Source organism: Lactuca sativa, chromosome 7, assembly GCF_002870075.4.
Source record: "Lactuca sativa cultivar Salinas chromosome 7, Lsat_Salinas_v11, whole genome shotgun sequence".
Classification (NCBI taxonomy): domain Eukaryota; kingdom Viridiplantae; phylum Streptophyta; class Magnoliopsida; order Asterales; family Asteraceae; genus Lactuca; species Lactuca sativa.
The window spans coordinates 149,797,044-149,815,495 of record NC_056629.2 but is presented as its reverse complement, the minus strand read 5'-3'; the positions used below and the strand labels follow the sequence as shown (position 1 = coordinate 149,815,495).

General features: G+C 36.1%; 1 protein-coding gene, 2 long non-coding RNA genes and 2 other non-coding genes across 6 annotated transcripts; 4 read left to right on the top strand and 1 right to left on the bottom strand.

Moving 5' to 3' along the window:
• The first annotated feature begins 1,404 nt into the window (after nt 1-1,404).
• LOC111911474 (uncharacterized) lies at nt 1,405-2,850 on the top strand. Of its 2 annotated transcripts, none has more exons than XR_002856868.2 (2): nt 1,405-1,873; nt 2,587-2,850. It is a non-coding gene; the product is annotated as an uncharacterized LOC111911474 (long non-coding RNA). The 2 variants fall into 2 exon arrangements; XR_008225097.1 differs by having other exon boundaries at nt 2,569-2,850.
• LOC111911502 (U6 spliceosomal RNA) lies at nt 1,690-1,792 on the top strand. The gene has a single exon (XR_002856878.1). It is a non-coding gene; the product is annotated as a U6 spliceosomal RNA (small nuclear RNA).
• Nucleotides 2,851-9,426: 6,576 nt separating the features above from the next.
• On the top strand, nt 9,427-10,961 carry LOC111911475 (uncharacterized). Its single transcript, XR_002856869.3, has 2 exons — nt 9,427-9,923; nt 10,527-10,961. It is a non-coding gene; the product is annotated as an uncharacterized LOC111911475 (long non-coding RNA).
• LOC111911501 (U6 spliceosomal RNA) lies at nt 9,740-9,842 on the top strand. Its single transcript, XR_002856877.1, has one exon. It is a non-coding gene; the product is annotated as a U6 spliceosomal RNA (small nuclear RNA).
• A 4,856-nt stretch (nt 10,962-15,817) lies between the features above and the next one.
• LOC111911473 (GATA transcription factor 24) lies at nt 15,818-18,232 on the bottom strand. Its single transcript, XM_023907253.3, has 6 exons — nt 17,388-18,232; nt 17,192-17,275; nt 16,965-17,098; nt 16,762-16,866; nt 16,269-16,374; nt 15,818-16,182 (listed from the first exon to the last, which is right to left on the bottom strand). The coding sequence occupies exons 1-6, from the start codon at nt 17,829-17,831 to the stop codon at nt 16,036-16,038; spliced, it is 1,020 nt and encodes a 339-aa protein (XP_023763021.1). The 5' UTR covers nt 17,832-18,232; the 3' UTR covers nt 15,818-16,035.
• Nucleotides 18,233-18,452: the final 220 nt, after the last annotated feature.

The window sequence follows — 18,452 nt, the reverse complement described above, 5'->3', positions numbered from 1 at the left end:
TTTGTGCTATTTCTTTGTGTTTGTAACGTGGATTTTAAAAATATAACTATATATTGAAAATCTACAAAAAAAAAAAATTATGAAATTGCAAAACGCACTAGAACCCTCCCAAGTATGGGTCACAGCACTCACAATTGTTGACCAACAATGACATATTGTGGACAAAATAAAAAAAATTTGACTTTCGGCTTAGTTAACAGAAAAAAACGCATTTCGATTTGCGTTTTTTTATTTTTTGGAACGACAAATGCACTAAAAAACTAGCAAGAAGCTAGCAAAAGATTACAAAGTACAAACATTAAAAGGAGACATGCACCAATCAAACCAACAGATAGATTTAAACAAAGACCTATGCTTGATCCAATTGAAAGCAACTAATTGGATATCATCTGCCGTTCTAAAAGGGGAACATCTCCTACTGCTGAACACCATTGAGTTTCTCGCCTTCCAAATGAACCACAACACCGTATTTAACAAGGCCAAAAAGAGCTTCTTCCGCTTTTTACCAATAACCAAACTTTTAAGCAAAAAAGAAATCTTCTATGCAACTCGGAATCAACAGGATCACACCACACCAAGAAGAAAACCAATTCCAAATCAAAGAAGAAAAAGAACATGAGAAAAACACGTGGTTGGCGTACTCCTCAGCATTTCCGCACATCGCGCAAACAATTGAGTTAAGCACAATCCCTTTTTGGACCAAATTACAAGCTACCAGAATCCTATTCAAAAGCATCCTCCAAACAAAACACATAATTTTGATCAGAATCCAATTTATCCGAAAGAAGCTCTGCAAAGTACCAACATCATACAACTTCTATGCCATCAATGAACTGACCGAAAAATTCCTGTCAAGTCACCTTTCCACAACCACGAGTCCAGACGATTACAGAAGCGGGAACCCGCAACAACATCTATCACTCTCGCCAGCTCCTCAGATTCAATGCCCCTTCTTGGTGGCCTTTTCCAATCACCAATAAACACAACATTCTCATCAATCATAACCCTCCCTGAGACCATGCTATTCTTATTAGCTTCAATCTTATATAAACTTGGAAAAATATCTTTTAAAGCCAAATCACCGTACCATTTATCATTCCAAAAATGAGTTTGATCACCAATCCCCAGATTTTTACAAAAAAAGCTCCTGTAGGGAGATATCCCAATCCTTAAGCTCCCAAGCTATTTGAAAAATATTTCGCCAAGTACCCGTAATACCATTCTTAGCAAACGGCTTCCAATGAATACAAGAGAAATTATGCAAGGCTTTGATGCAATTCTTTGGATATGGGTAATAGCTATTTATTGAGAAAATTAAATAAGTGAAATTCTTTTGTTAAAAAAAAAAGGATGGTTTTTTTTTTTTTTTTTTTTTTTTTTTTTTTTTTTTTTTTTGATAAAATAAATAATATAGCGACTTTTGTTTTGTACCGTTAACAATTAAATAGAAAATAAACAGCACCCATCTTGATTTTTTACTAGTTCACCTTGCGACTTGCTCGTTTTGCTGTGTATGTTGACTTTGAGGTAAAACGAAGAAGAAAGTAAAAATTAGGGTTTTCCATCCTGATCGATTTCTAACTTTTCTCTTTTGATTCGTGGTGAAAATGCTGCAATTCATGGCTTCCCACATCGGTGGCTATTGAAAGGCGTTTATGCTTTATATAGCCTTGCCTCGCATCATACATCGTCCCTTCGGGGACATCCGATAAAATTGGAACGATACAGAGAAGATTAGCATGGCCCCTGCGCAAGGATGACACGCACAAATCGAGAAATGGTCCAAATTTTTTTTTGCCCTAATTCGCTCGATCGATCGCTGCAGATTCGCCGGCGTATTTCACTAGTTTTTTAATTCAATAGCTCCAGAAAGGTACCGCTATCTGATCCTCTTAGATTTAATCCATTTTTAAGCTTATCTCGCTAACCAACGTATTGATTTCTTATTATTTGCTGCGTTTTATGATGCTTATATGGATTCACATGACAAACGCTATGATCAATTGCTAATGAATGTAGATGGAATGTGTTAACCTCCTTGTCTAAATAGTCTGGTAGAATCAGTTCATAATCAGGCATCATGTCTATTATACAATTTTGATCTTTAGAGATCGCTGTAGACTGTTGTGTCCTTGAAGCTTCTGTTGGTTTCCTTTCTTCTTAATTTGAATTGGTGCAAGTTCTGGATGCATCATGTGTGTTTAATAACAATTAACAATCACAAAATGTCTAAAGTTGCATACTTTAATGGTTTTCTTTGGCATTTCAACAAGTATAATGATTAGTTTGGAATAAAGCTACTAATTCGATATGACAGATTATCCTCATGATTCACTCCTTAATGATAATGATAGATGATAGAGGTTGGAAGTTTATAACAGTTCCTTTTCTTCTTTAGGCTTCAACATTAGCAACTGAAATTATGATATCATATTCATATCAATAACAGGAACACCAATACAATTCTGTGTGGGATGCTCTTTTATTGCTATAAACTGTTATTTAGAACTCTACTTAAATTCTTTGTTATTATTGTCCAAAGGTAACTATTTTTTTTAATGATTGTAGTGATCTTATGTAGGACAGTTTGGATGCACTGCTTGTTGTCCTGCAAATTATAAAGCTAAAATGATGATGAGATGTATTACTTCATCAGAACTCAAACTAGCTGATTTGTTGAACTTTTATTGTTATAATAGACTGTGGCTATTGGTGGAATTTGTTTTTGTAACACCATAAGATGCATCATTTCTTGCCATATGAACAAGAATTGCATCCATTTAAACCTCAAATTTGTACCTAAAAGTTCTCAAATTGAGTCTCTGATCTGAGATTGCTATTGTGCTTCAAGCTTTCTTGTTGGCTTGTTGCTTCAGCATTGCTTGTTTGATGTTCCTGGGTCCCAATTGATTGATTCTTGGTCTCTCTCATAATGAAGAGGGAGACCCTAATTGGTTGACTGTTTGTTTGACCTGTATTTGTGTTGGTAATAAGCCTTACTGCTAGGGGTACTTTGGTCTATTCAAACATGTTATTTTTACTGGATTTGAAGTATGCATTGTCTAAATATATCTAATTTCATAGATAATATCTTGAATTTTTAAGCAGCTTTTTCTTCGATGATTGATGGAAAAAATGAAGAGATGTCTACATTCGAGTTGTCTGGAGGCACTCGAATACATTATATTTTCTAGTTAATATTCGATTAAAAGTTTAGAGGTCTTTTTAGTATTTACACAATAAATAGGCTTAAAATAGTGCAAAACTAATTGTATTATGTTTCTTATGTTGCAGGAGACTAAAAAGGTGGTAAATCAGGCTGTCGTTATGTGTTTTTGCTTAACACAATACGATACAAATTATTTTTTTGTTAACCCGAACATGAAGCAACATGATAGCGTGTTTTTTTTCGTTAACACGAATACGACTCAATAAAAACACGACAAAAATAACAAAAAATAACTATTTACATAATGTCATACATAAGTTCTTGTAAAAAAGTTTATTTAAACACGAAAAAAAACAACGTGGTTAGCTACTAAATACACGTCTTTTGAACACGGGCACAACGTTTTGTGCTATTATCGTGTTGAATTTTGAACATGAATACGACACGACATCAGAACCTCAATACAAAATGCAAATGGCTCATGATCTGTGATGTTTGTGCTGAATATTTGACCAATGATGACCTTTTTTTTTTTTTTTTCAAATATTGATAGCTTTATGGATGATTTTCTTCTTTTTTATTTGTTATTTGATATATAATGGTCTTGCGGTATGCATTTTTTTTTTTTTTTTTGAGATTTAGTCCAAATCTTGATTTTTTTGGTTTTGTGGTCCTTTTGAGCTAATTTCGTTCCGAATTTGAGCTAGTTTCGTTGCGAATCTGGTCACAAAGTCTGACCATGTCATAGCCTCGATGGCCGAGGCTCCCAATGAGTCACCAACCGACTCCCATCAATCTCTAACTCTGTCTCACAAACATCCCACCGCAAAGCGGACCTTCGACCCTTCTGGGCTGAAGCTCATCAATTGTGCAGACTCAATGTCTGCGATCCATCTCCTGGCAGCAATGGGGTCCTTCACCTCGTGAAAATCTGACGCACCATTCCCTCTGAAGTCCTTGAAGGACAGTGTGCGCGTACTCGCATGGCCAGACACTAAATCACTCCTGAATGCTCGGAGGTGATCCTTCAGCAACTCAATGATCCCCTCCTTGATCGACCCGAAGATGACCGGGGTCGCCTCAAGGATGCCTCTCGTAATCTCAAACGCTATGAACTCGCGTAACCCATCATCAACCTGCTCAGATCCCGCGCCGGAGCCCGTTCCTGATCCCGATCCCGACCCAGATCCTGAGCCTCCTGCTTCATGTCATGTGACCACCATACTGAAAATAAACACATAAATGTCAGGATCAAAACATTCCCCGAGAGGTCTCACACATTACCCAAGGTTCCTGGTTCCATCTCGGCCCTCCTTGACTCGAGTACGGATCCTCTGCTTTCAGTAGTACGGGCCCATACTACTTTCCACATCTATCCGTACTTTCCTCAAGGATTGCTTCGACTTCACCAAGTCCCTTAACCAATATCTCTTTCCAATTATTCTCATCCTAGGCTTTCCTAGGGCACTCTTCGACCTACCCTCCACAATTAGCTGCACTAGGAGTCCTTACCATCCTCCCCTAACTAGCTTGTGGATATTGTTACATATACGCTCACTAGTTAGTTGAAGTTAGCCAGGACCCCTATAGCACAAAGCAAGCAGCATTCGTGCATCGAGTAACCATATCAAGCATTACCTAACCAGGCCATCCTACTGCTGACTAGGTAGTCCTAGCATGCAACTTATACAACAGGCATATAAGGCATCCTTCCTAGATCCTCAGCCCTACTCTAGCATGCAGTTCTTGAAAACATATATCATATAACATAACATAACAAGTATGGGTATCTTGGGGAAAACTTACTTGAGCTCGGTCGGTCGCACGCATCACATGCCTTGTTCTTTCTTAAAACTTTTTAACTTAGCTTTTAGAAAACCATTTTCTTTGTAAAAATAAAATCTTTTAATCCCTCTGTTTAAGCCCAGACATCCTCGAGGGTGTGTCTGAATCCCTCAAACCAGGGCTCTGATACCAACTTGTAACATCCCAAAATTCAAGACTAAAAATTTCGTTTTTAAATAGATTATAACATAAAAACCATCGATATAAAAACATTCATAATGATATCCCATGTCACAATCAAGGTGTCAATAATCCAAAACATGTCACCATAAAAACCATTTTGTCCAAAAGTAAAATAATTCAGAGTAGACTCCCAGGAAACTCCATGCGGAAAACATGTGTGTGTGTGTGATGTGCTGCTACATCGTTGACTCCTTCCCCTTAGACGAAGAGGTACCTGAAACCAAAATTGAAATTGTAAGCACGAAGCTTAGTGAGTTCCCCCACCGTACCCATAGCACATAGTCATTGGTATCTTTCAATCGGTAACCGGGAGCTACCCCCCCCCCCCTCGGTATCTTTCAATCGGCAACCGGGAGCTACTCCCCCCTTCGGTATCTTCCAACCGGTATCCGGGAACTAACCTCCCATTCGGTATCTTTCAACCGGTATCTGGGGACTATTTCACCCCTACCCCTATCACATATTACATGTCATAACATATTGGTTTCATGATAACATACATAGGCATACAGAGTCACATAATGGCATATCATAAGCATACAACTATACATGCGTGGGTTTGTCCACCCCTCCGGTATCTTTCAACCGATAATCGTCTTCGGTATCTTTCAACCGGTAACCAGGGGCTAGCGCGCCCTACTACTACTAACACATACTCAACACATGTATAGCAACCAGACAATTATCACAAAGATAACCATCTCACCCATAATCTCCTACTGGTGGGCCGACATTGGTGTCGTAGACCCACCCCTACTGGAAGGTAACTCACCTCGTAAGGCTGACTGTTGAAAAGCTGATCGACAGATGTCCGACTGCTGCTCCGGCGATCCTCCAGCTATAATTCCCATAAAACACTTACTCAGACACTGATAACTGTTCTTAGGGTAAAATGAATATTTTACCCCTGACCAAGTCAAAGTCAAAGTCAACTTTCAGTTGACCTGACTCGCCGAGTTGGGCCTCCAACTCGTCGAGTCTCTACCCTCCATCTGCCCATCTTCACGCTTCTACTCGTCGAGTTTAGGAATGACTTGACGAGTTCTCCTTCTGAAACAACCTCGGATGAACCTTCATTCGACTCGCCGAGTTGTATGAACAACTCGTCGAGTTCATCCTCATCCTACAAACAAGTCATGTCCTTGACTCGCCGAGTTGTATGAACAACTCATCGAGTTCATCTTCAAAAGTTGGGAGATTGCCTTTGACTCGCCGAGTCTACTCATGCATTTGTCGAGTCCTATGAACTCCAGGTCTATGGCTAAGTCCAATGCGTTGGGTCACTCCCCCGGACCCCTCGTCGAGTCCTAAGAACAACTCGCCGAGTCGAGGTTGTTCAAGTCTCATTTCTTGATTTCTGATGTACAACACTTGTCCACAAGATAAATCTAGGCTCTTAAGATCGATCTAGCACGTAAAGTTACAAACTTTACATGCATGCATGGGAGAATAAGCTCAAAAGGCTCTAAAAAAAACTCTTAAAATGCATGGGGCTTTCTAAGGCCCCAAAGTCAGCCACTTTATGTCTTGTAGTCCCCTAAGGACCTTAGATCTGGAGTCTTAGCCTTAACCATGCTTGCACTCATAGTAGGTCACCAAGAATGGCTCCTTAAAGCCCTAATTCACTCCAAAAAGGGATCTAGAACATGAATGAGCAAGGTATAAACTTTATACCTCCAAAGAACTGTAGATGCAGCAGAAACTCGGGATCTTCTGATTTCCTCTTGGCTCTTCAAGCTTTTCCTTCCTTCTTGTGATCACAAACCACCAAAATCCACCAAAGAGGCCTTAGATCTTCACCAAAGACGATTAGGGTTTAATGTGAGGTGTTCTGACAGCATAGGGGACGAGGGAGGCTGAATAAGATGTTTAAATAGGGTGCAAACCCTTGGATTAGGGTTTTGTCCATGCAGGGTCTACTCGTCGAGTCTTGCTGCCGACTCGACGAGTCTGCCACTTATCCCCCGGGTCCAAGTCGCTTCTACTCGACAAGTTGGGCCTTCAACTCGCCGAGTCCATTCCAAAATGTGAAGAATACTTGAATGAGATACATACCAGGAACCGGGTGCTACAGTTTATAACCTTATGTATTATTAATTAAGTAGATAGTTTTTATAATAATAAACCTTATAATCAGATTTCTAATGATCTCTCTAGCAGCATTTGGAAATGATGGTTAGAGGTCAACTCCCCCAGTTTGTTGCATTTTGTTACTAGATGTATTATATATATATATATATATATATATATATATATATATATATATATATATATATATATATATATATATATATATATATATATATATATATAATATTAAGAAAAAAGTTTTTTTAACTAAAAAATTATATCGATATTGATATTTATTTGTAGAGGATAAAATTTATAATATTACCATAATTTTTATAAACTTTTGATGCTATAACAATGTTCTATAAATTAAAATACTTTAACACGATTAACATATATTAATGTTACTCAAAATTGATGGTTTGAAATTCCAAGATGTATGAAATTTCCTTTAAACATAAGTAATCATGAACTATTATTTAACATTTATTATAATTCATTATGTATTTGTATTATAATATAAGTATTATTTTATGGCATATTACATGTATCACACAACTTATCTGTTTTATTTTACCAAAGAATAATTACTGTCAAAGATAGCTTATAGACAAAGTGTTTGTCAATAAGAGTAATAGATTTGACAACCAATTTAAGTGAAAGATGCCAAACTACAAACAAAAGTCTACAATAGTCTAGAATACTTCAAATAAATAATTTATAAGATGTTGTTTGTTTTTTGTTTGAAGATTTTTTTTGGCCTCTTTTGTCTGCACGGCGCAGACCATGCGCAGACATTAGGCTTTGCAGACTGTTTGTTTTTATAAGACTGCAGACCTAAAAAGATGTGTGTGTCCTCTTCTTGGCGTAGATGTGGACCACAGTCTTCAAACCTCTTCAGACATATTCTAGTCTAAAATAACGCATATATCTTTGTTTTTTTTTTTTTTTTTTTTTTTAATTTAGATTTATTACAACTTTTTCTATTATAAATAATTTTTAATAAAAAAAAATACAATACTAAAAGAAAAAAGGTTCGGTGACATAGTAATGACCTTTATGACAAATTTATAAATAAAGATTTAATTACAATAAGATCATTGAAGTTGTTTATATAGAATTGGAAAAAAAATCTTAATATTGTCTTATATTTTTTGTATCAAATTTTTGAAAACATTATTTAATGCAGTATCATTCATTTCTTGGGAAAAATATTTATGTCCATTTTTTAATTGATTTAATTGAAAAAGGTAAAATGAAAATTTTGAAAATTTTCATTTAAAACCAAAGTTTATTTCCATCCAATTCATTCCATTTTATTTTCAATTTTATACAATAATACATAAAAGTTTATCTATATTTATTAATTATCTACAATAAAGTCATAAAATTATTGAAAATCTCTTTTTAAGTTTTTTTTTTTTAAATAAGTTTAATTAGATTTTAGTTTATTCTAACAGTATGCAGATGTTAAAATACAAGCAATCTTCTTCTTTCAGAATGCAGACGTTTTGTCCACTACTTCTAGTACAGATGTATGTAGATATGATTCCCAGACTGCAGACATTTTTCCTTGGAAAAAAAAACAGCACCTAAATATTAAGAACATGGTGATGATCACAAATATAGGCTTGGTATATGCTTTTGAATGACAAGGCTTCTTTTTGGATGCAATGGCCATAATATGCAGATTTACAAATATAGGGCTTTCATTTACAAATATAGGGCTTTCATTTTTCCCATGTTATAACTATGTCCTCCAATCTATATCTAACTATGTATAAACTTAGATTGATTGCAATCATTTTTATGTTCTTTTCATACAACAGGCTACAAGTAGCTTATCAGCCTCCAATACTCGATGTGAAAATGATGGGAAAATGATTTTTCACTCATAAATCGCGTGCGAATAGCAATACCCACCGGAACCCTCCCGAGTATGGGTCATATCGCTCACAATTGTTGACCAACAACGACGTATTGTGGACAAATAATAAAAGAAATTTTGACTTTCGGCTTGGTTAATAGAAAAAAACGCCTTTCGATTTGGGTAACAGACATAATTTACTACTTGCATTCACATAAAAACCCTTTGTTAATAAACTAGATAATAGTCATTTATTCAGAAAATTAAATAAGTGGAATTATTTTGTTAAAAAAAAAAGGATGCGATTTTCTTTTTGATAAAATAAATAATATAGCGACTTTTCTTTTGTATCGTTAACAATTAAAAAATAAACAGCACCCATCTTTATTTTTTAGTAATTCACCTTGTGACTTGCTCATTTTGCTGTGAATGTTGACTTTGAGGTAAAACGAAGAAGAAAGTAAAAATTAGGGTTTTCCATCCTGATCGATTTCTAACTTTTCTCTTTTGATTCGTGGTGAAAATGCTGCAATTCATGGCTTCCCACATCGGTGGCTATTGAAAGCCGTTTATGTTTTATATAGTCTTGCCTCGCATCATACATCGTCCCTTCGGGGACATCCGATAAAATTGGAACGATACAGAGAAGATTAGCATGGCCCCTGCGCAAGGATGACACGCACAAATCGAGAAATGGTCCAAATTTTTTTTTGCCCTAATTCGCTCGATCGATCGCTGCAGATTCGCCGGCGTATTTCACTAGTTTTTTAATTCAATAGCTCCAGAAAGGTACCGCTATCTGATCCTCTTAGATTTAATCCATTTTTAAGCTTATCTCGCTAACCAACGTATTGATTTCTTGTTATTTGCTGCGTTTTATGATGCTTATATGGATTCGCATGACAAACGCTAATGAATGTAGATGGAATGTGTTAACCTCCTTGTCTAAATAGTGTGGTGGAATCAGTTCATAATCAGGCATCAAGTCTATTATACAATTTTGATCTTTAGAGGTCGCTGTAGACTGTTGTGTCCTTGAAGAGTCTGTTGGTTTCCTTTCTTCTTAATTTGAATTGGTGCAAGTTCTGGATGCATCATGTGTGTTTAATAACAATTAACAATCACAAAATGTCTAAAGTTGCATACTTTAATGGTTTTCTTTGGCATTTCAACAAGTATAATGATTAGTTTGGAATAAAGCTACTAATTCGATATGACAGATTATCCTCATGATTCACTCCTTAATGATAATGATAGATGATAGAGGTTGGAAGTTTATAACAGTTCCTTTTCGTCTGTAGGCTTCAACATTAGCAACTGAAATTCTTTGTTATTATTGTCCAAAGATAAATTTTTTTTTTTTTATGATTGTAATGATCTTGTGTAGGACAGTTTGGATGCACTGCTTGTTGTCCTGCAAATTATAAAGCTAAAATGATGATGAGATGTATTACTTCATCAGAACTCAAACTAGCTGACTTGTTGAACTTTTATTATTATAATAGACTGTGGCTATTGGTGGAATTTGTTTTTGTAACACCATAAGATGCATCATTTCTTGCCATATGGACAAGAATTCCATCCATTTAAACCTCAAATTTGTACCTAAAAGTTCTCAAATTGAGTCTCTGATCTGAAATTGCTATTCTGCTTCAAGCTTTGTTGTTGGCTTGTTGCTTCAGCATTGCTTGTTTGATGTTCCTGGGTCCCAGTTGATTGATTATTGGTCTCTGTCTTAATGAAGAGGGAGACCCTAATTGGTTGACTGTTTGTTTGACCTGTATTTGTGTTGGTAATAAGTCTTACTACTAGGGGTACTTTGGTCTATTCAAACATGTTATTTTTACCGGATTTGAAGTATGCATTCTGTAAATATCTAATTTCATAGATAATATCTTGAATTTAAGCAGCCAGCTTTTTCTTGGATGATTGATGGAAAAAATGAAGAGATGTCTACATCTGAGTTGTCTGGAGGCGCTCGAATACATTATTTTATCCAGTTAATATTCGTTAAAAGTTTAGAGGTCTTTTTAGTATTTACACAATAAATAGGCTTAAAATAGTGCAAAACTAATTGTAATATGTTTCTTATGTTGCAGGAGACTGATCCATGTAAAGGTGGTAAATCGGGCTGTCGTTATGTGTTTTTGTTTAACACAATACGATACAAATTATTTTTTGTTAACCCGGACACGACATGACAGCGTGTTGTTTTTCGTTAACACGAATACGACTACTCAATAAAAACACGATAATACGACAAAAATAACAAAAAATAACTATTTGCATAATGTCATACATAAGTTTTTGTAAAAAAGTTTATTTAAACACGACAAAAAAAAGGGGGGGACATAAAACAACATATTTAGCTACTAATTACATGTCTTTTGAAGACGAACACCACGTTTCGTTCTATTATCGTGTTGAATTTTGAACATGAATACGACACGACTTCAGAACCTCAATATAGAATGCAACTGGCTCACGATCTGTGATGTTTGTGCCTAAATATTTGACCGATGATGACTTTTTTTTTTTTAATATTGAAATCTTTATGGATGATTTTCTTCTTTTTTATTTGTTATTTGATATATAATGGTCTTGTATGCATTTTCTTTTTTCCTGAGATTTAGTCAAAATCTTGATTTTTTTTGGTTTCGTGGTCCTTTGGAGTTAGTTTCGTTGTGAATTTGGTTACTTAGTAAACTAAAATGGTTGTAATACCCTTGAGATATTTATTTTTTATTTTTCTTTCATTTTAAAATCTAATAGTTATTTATTTATTATAATATTTATTTTAATAATTAAAAAAGGCCTCTCTCTCTGTGTGTGTGTGTGTGTGTATGTGTGGAAAACCCAAGCAAAAAATGGAGGCTGCTACCCTCTGTTCCAGCCATGTTTCCTTCTTCTTTCTTGATGACAAGCAAGCCAAACACCCCTTGATACGTGTTGTTGCCTCCCTTCTTCTTGTGCAGTTTTAATCGAGAAAACCTCCACTTGGGATTTTCTGGCAGTCAAGAGGGCAATATCCCCTCCCGTTTTCCTTGTGCTTATCGTTGACTTCACAACAACCCAAACGCTCCTACCTATTGTTTTTCTATATTCGATTTGCCTTGCCCCTTCCCTTCGCGTTTACTTCCAGGTTAAAATAGGAACAGTCAAGAGGACGTTGGATCAGTCCCTAAACTACAGCAGTCAACAGCAGCCTTTGTTGCTTCGTTCTTCTCCTTTATCCATATGCCTCCTCCGATTTGTACCGTTGAGCATTCCGCCAGCCCTATCCTCTCCGTCGGAAAGAACACCTCCACAACCATAGTAGCGTCTTCGACAGTAGCATATTCGGCAACATTAGACCCAGAACCGGTTTTGTGGTTGTTTCCCCCTCAGTTGTTTCTGACATATTTCATGTAATCCACTTCAAAATCTTCAAGCCACCTGGTGATGGCTGTGAAAATGGTGTTGATATCGATCTCAATACCAAATGGGTCTGAAGGTGATAAGTCGATTATGTATGTAGAAACTGGATTGATCATGGATTTCTGGCTTAACGAAGCTTTCTTTCCCCTTTGTCTGACATGCCTTCCACGACATACCCATTTATGATCCTCAAAGGTGAAATCAAATTGTCTTCGGATGTATGAGCAGGAAAAACTGGTCATTGAGAATAGTTTAGAACCACTTCAATGAGAACCTCATATTCAGCTAAATCGCCAAATCAAAATCAAAACATGAGTATTTCATGATCATTTTTTCTTCCATAGATTTTTTTGATTTTTTTAAATAGGTTTTGATGATTACCGACTACCTAGATCTAGAAAAGACGAACAAATCCCAGACAAGAAAAGCCTCAATTTTTGGGGGAAAACTAAAACACAAAGCACCCAAAAATCTCACGGGGAGAGAGAGAGAGAGAGAGAGAGAGAGAGAGAGAGAGAGAGACGTTTTTTTAATTATTAAAATAAATAAATAACTATTAGATATTAAAAAAAGAAAGAAAAAAGAAAAATAAATACACCAAGGGTGTTAAAGTCATTTCACGTAACATCCTGTTTCGAGAAGTTTTTTATTTTAAGATTGTGGGCAATAAATGAATCATGTAAATGTCTTGGGCTGAAAGGGAATAGGGTTTAGATCCTATTGGATGTTGGTATATTGGTTATATGATCTAAACCCTTAGGTTGTGTTTTGGAGTCAAATGCTAAAATGGAAAAAGTTATATATTAGGTTTCTTGCATGGATTATGGTTTTTAGTTCGACATGTTTTAAGCCAAAATTAACTAGATAGAAGTGTGGGGCTCATCAATACCTTTCTGTTGATATAAAGATCACCGAAAATAAGCTGAAACAAAGAAGTTATAGTTGTTTGAAATTGAGGTGGATTTTAGAGAAAACCATCGCCATAGAGTGGAGATCAGAGCCCACAACATGGTGATTAGTTAGGCCCAAGCCCATGATTTTAGGGTTTTCAACGTGTTTAAGCATAAGTTCCGCATTTTTAGACATTTTATCACCCTCCATCACCTCTAGAATACCTTGAGAGAAACCCTAGTCTCCACCTTCAAGATTTAAGCTTCTCCTCTCTCATCCTTCCTTTTTTTGATATTTTTATGTTATTTTGATGGAGCATAAAGATCAAGAAGGTTCTTTTGGTTACAAGGAATGAAGCTTCAAGTTAGGATCCATCAAAGGCACTACATTTCTGGACCATTGTGAGTATAAAGTTTCAATATTGCAATCTAGTTCATCAGATCTTGTCATTTGGTGTTTTTGGCACTTTTTGTCCATTTTATAAGTGATCTTGGAGTTGAGTGGACTCCAACATCTTTTGATCAGTTGGAATGTTTCTTGGACCCCGTGGACTAGGAAAGTTATAATCTTTTACCTTCCCTTTCCATGCAAGTTATCTTGGTCCTTTAGGTCATTTGGTATATTAAAGTTTAGATTTTGGAAGATTGTTGCATTATTATGGATAAAGTTGGAAACTTTATCAATCGAGACACCTTGTTGATTCGGATATGCAGTTGGAAACTTGGACTTAATGAATTAAGTTAAGAAAGATGCATGTTAGGTACTTTTGAGACTTAAAGTCTAGACCTTGGTGGTTTAGACATTCCTAATGGATAAAGTAAGAAACTTTATCCATTAAGACATTGGAAAGGATCAGGTCTGAGCTTTGGAGCTCTTGAAATCGGAAGAAAAATGGATTAAGCTCGTTTGAGCTGTTCGGACTGCGAATGGGGAATCAACAACTGTTTTGGCATTTTGTGCCCACGACGTGGCCAAAGAAGGCTACGACGTGGAGGGCTGCTGATTGGCAATTTTGACTTTAACTTTGATCGTTGACTCTTTAACCATTTTGACTTTGGTCAAACTTGTGTAAAATTGAGCATTTGGCTAAGGATTTGTTTCAGTTTGGCTTTAGGAAGCTTAGGTTGGATGTTCTTTTGCTAAGGTAGCTTTTGGGCTTATGTTGAATAGTTATCTTCACCGTACCTGTGGGTTGAAAGCATTAATGTCGGCCCACCGGATTATGTTTGTAGGATGATAGTTGTCTTTGTGACACTTGTTGATATGCCTATATCTGCTTGTTGTCTTTGTGGTATTTTGAGGGACTCACTAAGCTTTATATTTACGGTTTAGGTTTAAAATGTTTTCAGGTATTTTTGATTTCAAAAGGAAGAGTCCGATCTGATCACACTACATCCCCTGGAGATTTATTTCGTATTGATTGTTTACGACTTTACTCTGATGTTTTGAAAAAAACTTTTATTATGATGTCTTTTGGGATATTGATTAAATGGTTTCGACTTATTTAGAATGAAAATTTTACTTGGTATTTTTGGGGCGTTACATTTCAGTTTACCGAGGGACCAAATCCGCAACGAAACTAACTCAAAAACATCACGAAACCAAAAAATCAAGGTTTAAACTAAACCTTAGAAAAAATGCATACCACGTGGAAGCTTATTTTTGTAGTGTTGTCTAATGTAAAGTATGCACCTTCCCTTTGAAGTGCTTTTTAGAAAACACCCTTTAAAGTGCTTTTTAGAAAAAACAGGTTGCACCATTGATAAAGGCAAGGCAATCCTTAAAGCCTACATTTGTTTATGATTTATTGCAGAAATTGTCAAGGAACAAGGGTTTGAGTTTTAATTACAAATATGGATAGGGCTCGTTGTGGGCCCAACCATCCAGTTGGCATCTAGTTGGCTGTTATGCACCTAAAAGCAACCTACATTTGTACATGTGAGCAAGGATTCTGTAGACTATGAAAAACAACCAAATCTGAAAGAGGCTATTTCAGTCCAAGTGTATAACATTAACAAACAGACATAAAATGTTACAAAACTAAATTCAATTATGTTATTCAAGTCTACTTTGAATTTAAGTACTGATAATCTAACATCTCCATTCATCTCAACTTTGCAGCTTAACCAAGGTTAAGTTGAAAAACAAAAACCTGGTAATCTTTAAAATTCTCATACTTGAATAATAATAAAAGAAAAAAGTTAAAACTTTTAATATCTGTTTATAATTCCAACAAACACAAGTCAAGGGATTTCTTCAATAACTGTCTTCAGCAACCTTTTAGGGCAATTTTCTTAATTACAGACAACCAATGGAAGCTGAAACAACAGGATTTGGGTTTTGGGTTTAGGATTTAACAGATAAAAACACAAACATACTCAAATGAATCGATGTTTAATGAGAGATGATCAGAGAGGGAGAGATACAAACACCAAAGATTCGAAAACCTACAACTAACAACACTATGTAATACAGCTCATACACTGTAGCTGTCATTAATGTCTACAAATCTCTGTAATAACCGAATTCATAAAACCCGGAAGCATCTTTTTTTTTTTTCCATTATTTTACACCTTTTTTTACTTCAAATCACTCACCTTTCTCCAGCCACTCCCGAACTATCTCCATTAGACACCACAAGAACAGCAGCATTCACATTTCCAGCATCCAAGTTGTTCGACTTCCCACCTGCTTCCTGACTTCCTGATGCTGAAACCTTGCTCAGATCTCTTAAAAGTCCCTGAAAAAATCAATTTCCATAATAATAATAAGTCAACAGCTATACTTCACTTCATAACACAAAATGACAAGCAAAAGAATTATTACCTTGTTAGCCCATTTGAGTCCGCACGCATTGCACAACGTTCTTGGGCCATCGGGCCCACGTCGCATCATCGGAGTTGACTTCGAGCTTATTCCACAGTGCCTACATCTGTATGGATAAGGGCATTCACGTCTTTTCATATAGAAAAAAAATTTGTCCAAGCACACTAGTACGAGTACTAGCTATGTACAACCTGTTCTGTTATGTCATATCATGTCTAGCACAGTACTTTGTACATCTTGTTCTGTTATATCATATCATGTCTAACTCAGTACTTTGTAGTTTGTACAACTTGTTCTGTTATGTCATATCATGTCTAGTAGTTTGTACAACTTGTTCTGTTATGTCATATCATGTCTAGTACTCTCGTACTGGTTCTGTACAGCTTGTTTTGTTATGTCATCTCATGTCTAACAATCTAACACAGTACGAGAGTACTGGTTCAGTACAACTTGTTTTGTTCTGTCGGATCATGTCTACAGAGTAGATACTTACGTTGTTTCTTCATCTTGGGTGGGCCCACCATTCCAATCGGAAGAAGAACCCGATACATCAGAAGTTGCCTTTGATGATGTAAATTGACCCTTTTTTCGTTGCATTCTGTTTTTATTAAAAAAAAAAATCAGATCTTACGTAGCATAAGATTTTTTTAAAAATAAAAAGAAACAATTATAGATTTCGGATAATTCTAGTACCACCTCAGGGCAACTTCCTTTCGAACAGTGTAACGGATTTTCTTATCAAAGCATCTTTCTTTCCTCTTCTCTCTAAACCGAATCAATGATGCAGCCCTTTGAGATTGACTTGATCTTGCAGGAAATTCTGCCAAATCCTATAACAACACATTTCAAGAAAAACTTTCAATAAACTCAAATCATCAATCATCATATACAAATCATTATACTTAATTACTCATAAGGCATACCCTTTGATTTTGAGGAGGTATCCCTAAAGAAGTGACCCCTGTAGGTACTTCATATCCACCCAACAGTAGCAACACAGATTGCACCTGTAACACAAATAATACAACTTTACAACTTTACAACTTTAAAAACCCACAATGAAAAGCTACAAACTTGTTGGATTAGGTCAGCGATTGATGCAAAGAGTAAAGCAAAAACCTTTTCAGGTGAAACAGCATCGAACACATAAACTTCACCCTGAAACGACAACGTAAGCTGATCAGCACCGCCAGTACCACCACCACCACCCACCGCATGCTGCTGAATTTCAGACTCCGGAACATACAGACCATGTGGCGGAGCACTCATTTCCTCCATTCCGCCTTCCAATCCACCGCCGTTTTGTAAACCATGGTGTTGATGATGTGGATTGTGGTGGTCGTAACGGATCTGGTTAGGGTTATCGATAGATTCTTCTTCGCCTCCGGGAACGTCGTCGTCGTCTTCCTCTACTACTACATCGTCAACCATATGATGTTGATTTCCATCGTCGTTATTGCTATTGATAGTAATTCCTTGTTGCTGATGATGATGACGCTGTATACTTACAGGCTCGTAGGTAGCTCGATGAAGATGCTGATTGCTAATATTCGCATCCGACATTATCCAAAAGCATCTAACAACGAAAAAAACCCTTTCGGATGAAAAGAAAGACAAGGGGTTTACTGATTCCTAAGCTGTATATATATACACGGGTCTATCAGGAATCAAATCAGAGATGGGTTTATTGATACAACGACGACAATCGAAAGGGAAAGATGAAGAAGATGAAGAAAAAGGCCAATTGGAGTTACAAGATTGAAATATAAGAACCCTAATTTGGAGCAAGAAACGAAGCAGGGAGGGATTGGGGGTACGAGAAACGGAGGTGGATGGATGGATTTCTACGGACGACGATTTGACAACATTGAATTTGGTGGGCAGGCGTAGGCGTAAACGTAATTGGCAGCAGTATAAGCCCTTTTTCAAGTCATAAGCCGTTGGGTTCAGGTCTAAATTTGTGAAAGTGGAAATTGTGCTTTGGTCTAATCTAAACCTTAGGATGTTATTTTAGAAAAAAAAATAATAATAATACTAGTAATATTCTACAAAATTCCACTATATATGGTTTTATAAGATACTGGAACCAAAAAGAAATGAATATAAATTTCTAAATATTTGATATATGGTTTTATAAGAAGCTAAGAAAATATTAATTATTTTCTTTTATAAATTTAAACAAAT

Coding starts and splice junctions, on each gene's coding strand:
- LOC111911473 (XM_023907253.3), bottom strand. CDS start 17,831: ATGTCGGATGCGAATATTAGCAATCAGCATCTTCATCGAGCTACCTAC. Junction 16,867..16,964: donor CGAAAGGAAGTTGCCCTGAG/GTGGTACTAGAA, acceptor TAATAAAAACAG/AATGCAACGAAAAAAGGGTC. Junction 16,375..16,761: donor ACCCAAGATGAAGAAACAAC/GTAAGTATCTAC, acceptor TTATCCATACAG/ATGTAGGCACTGTGGAATAA.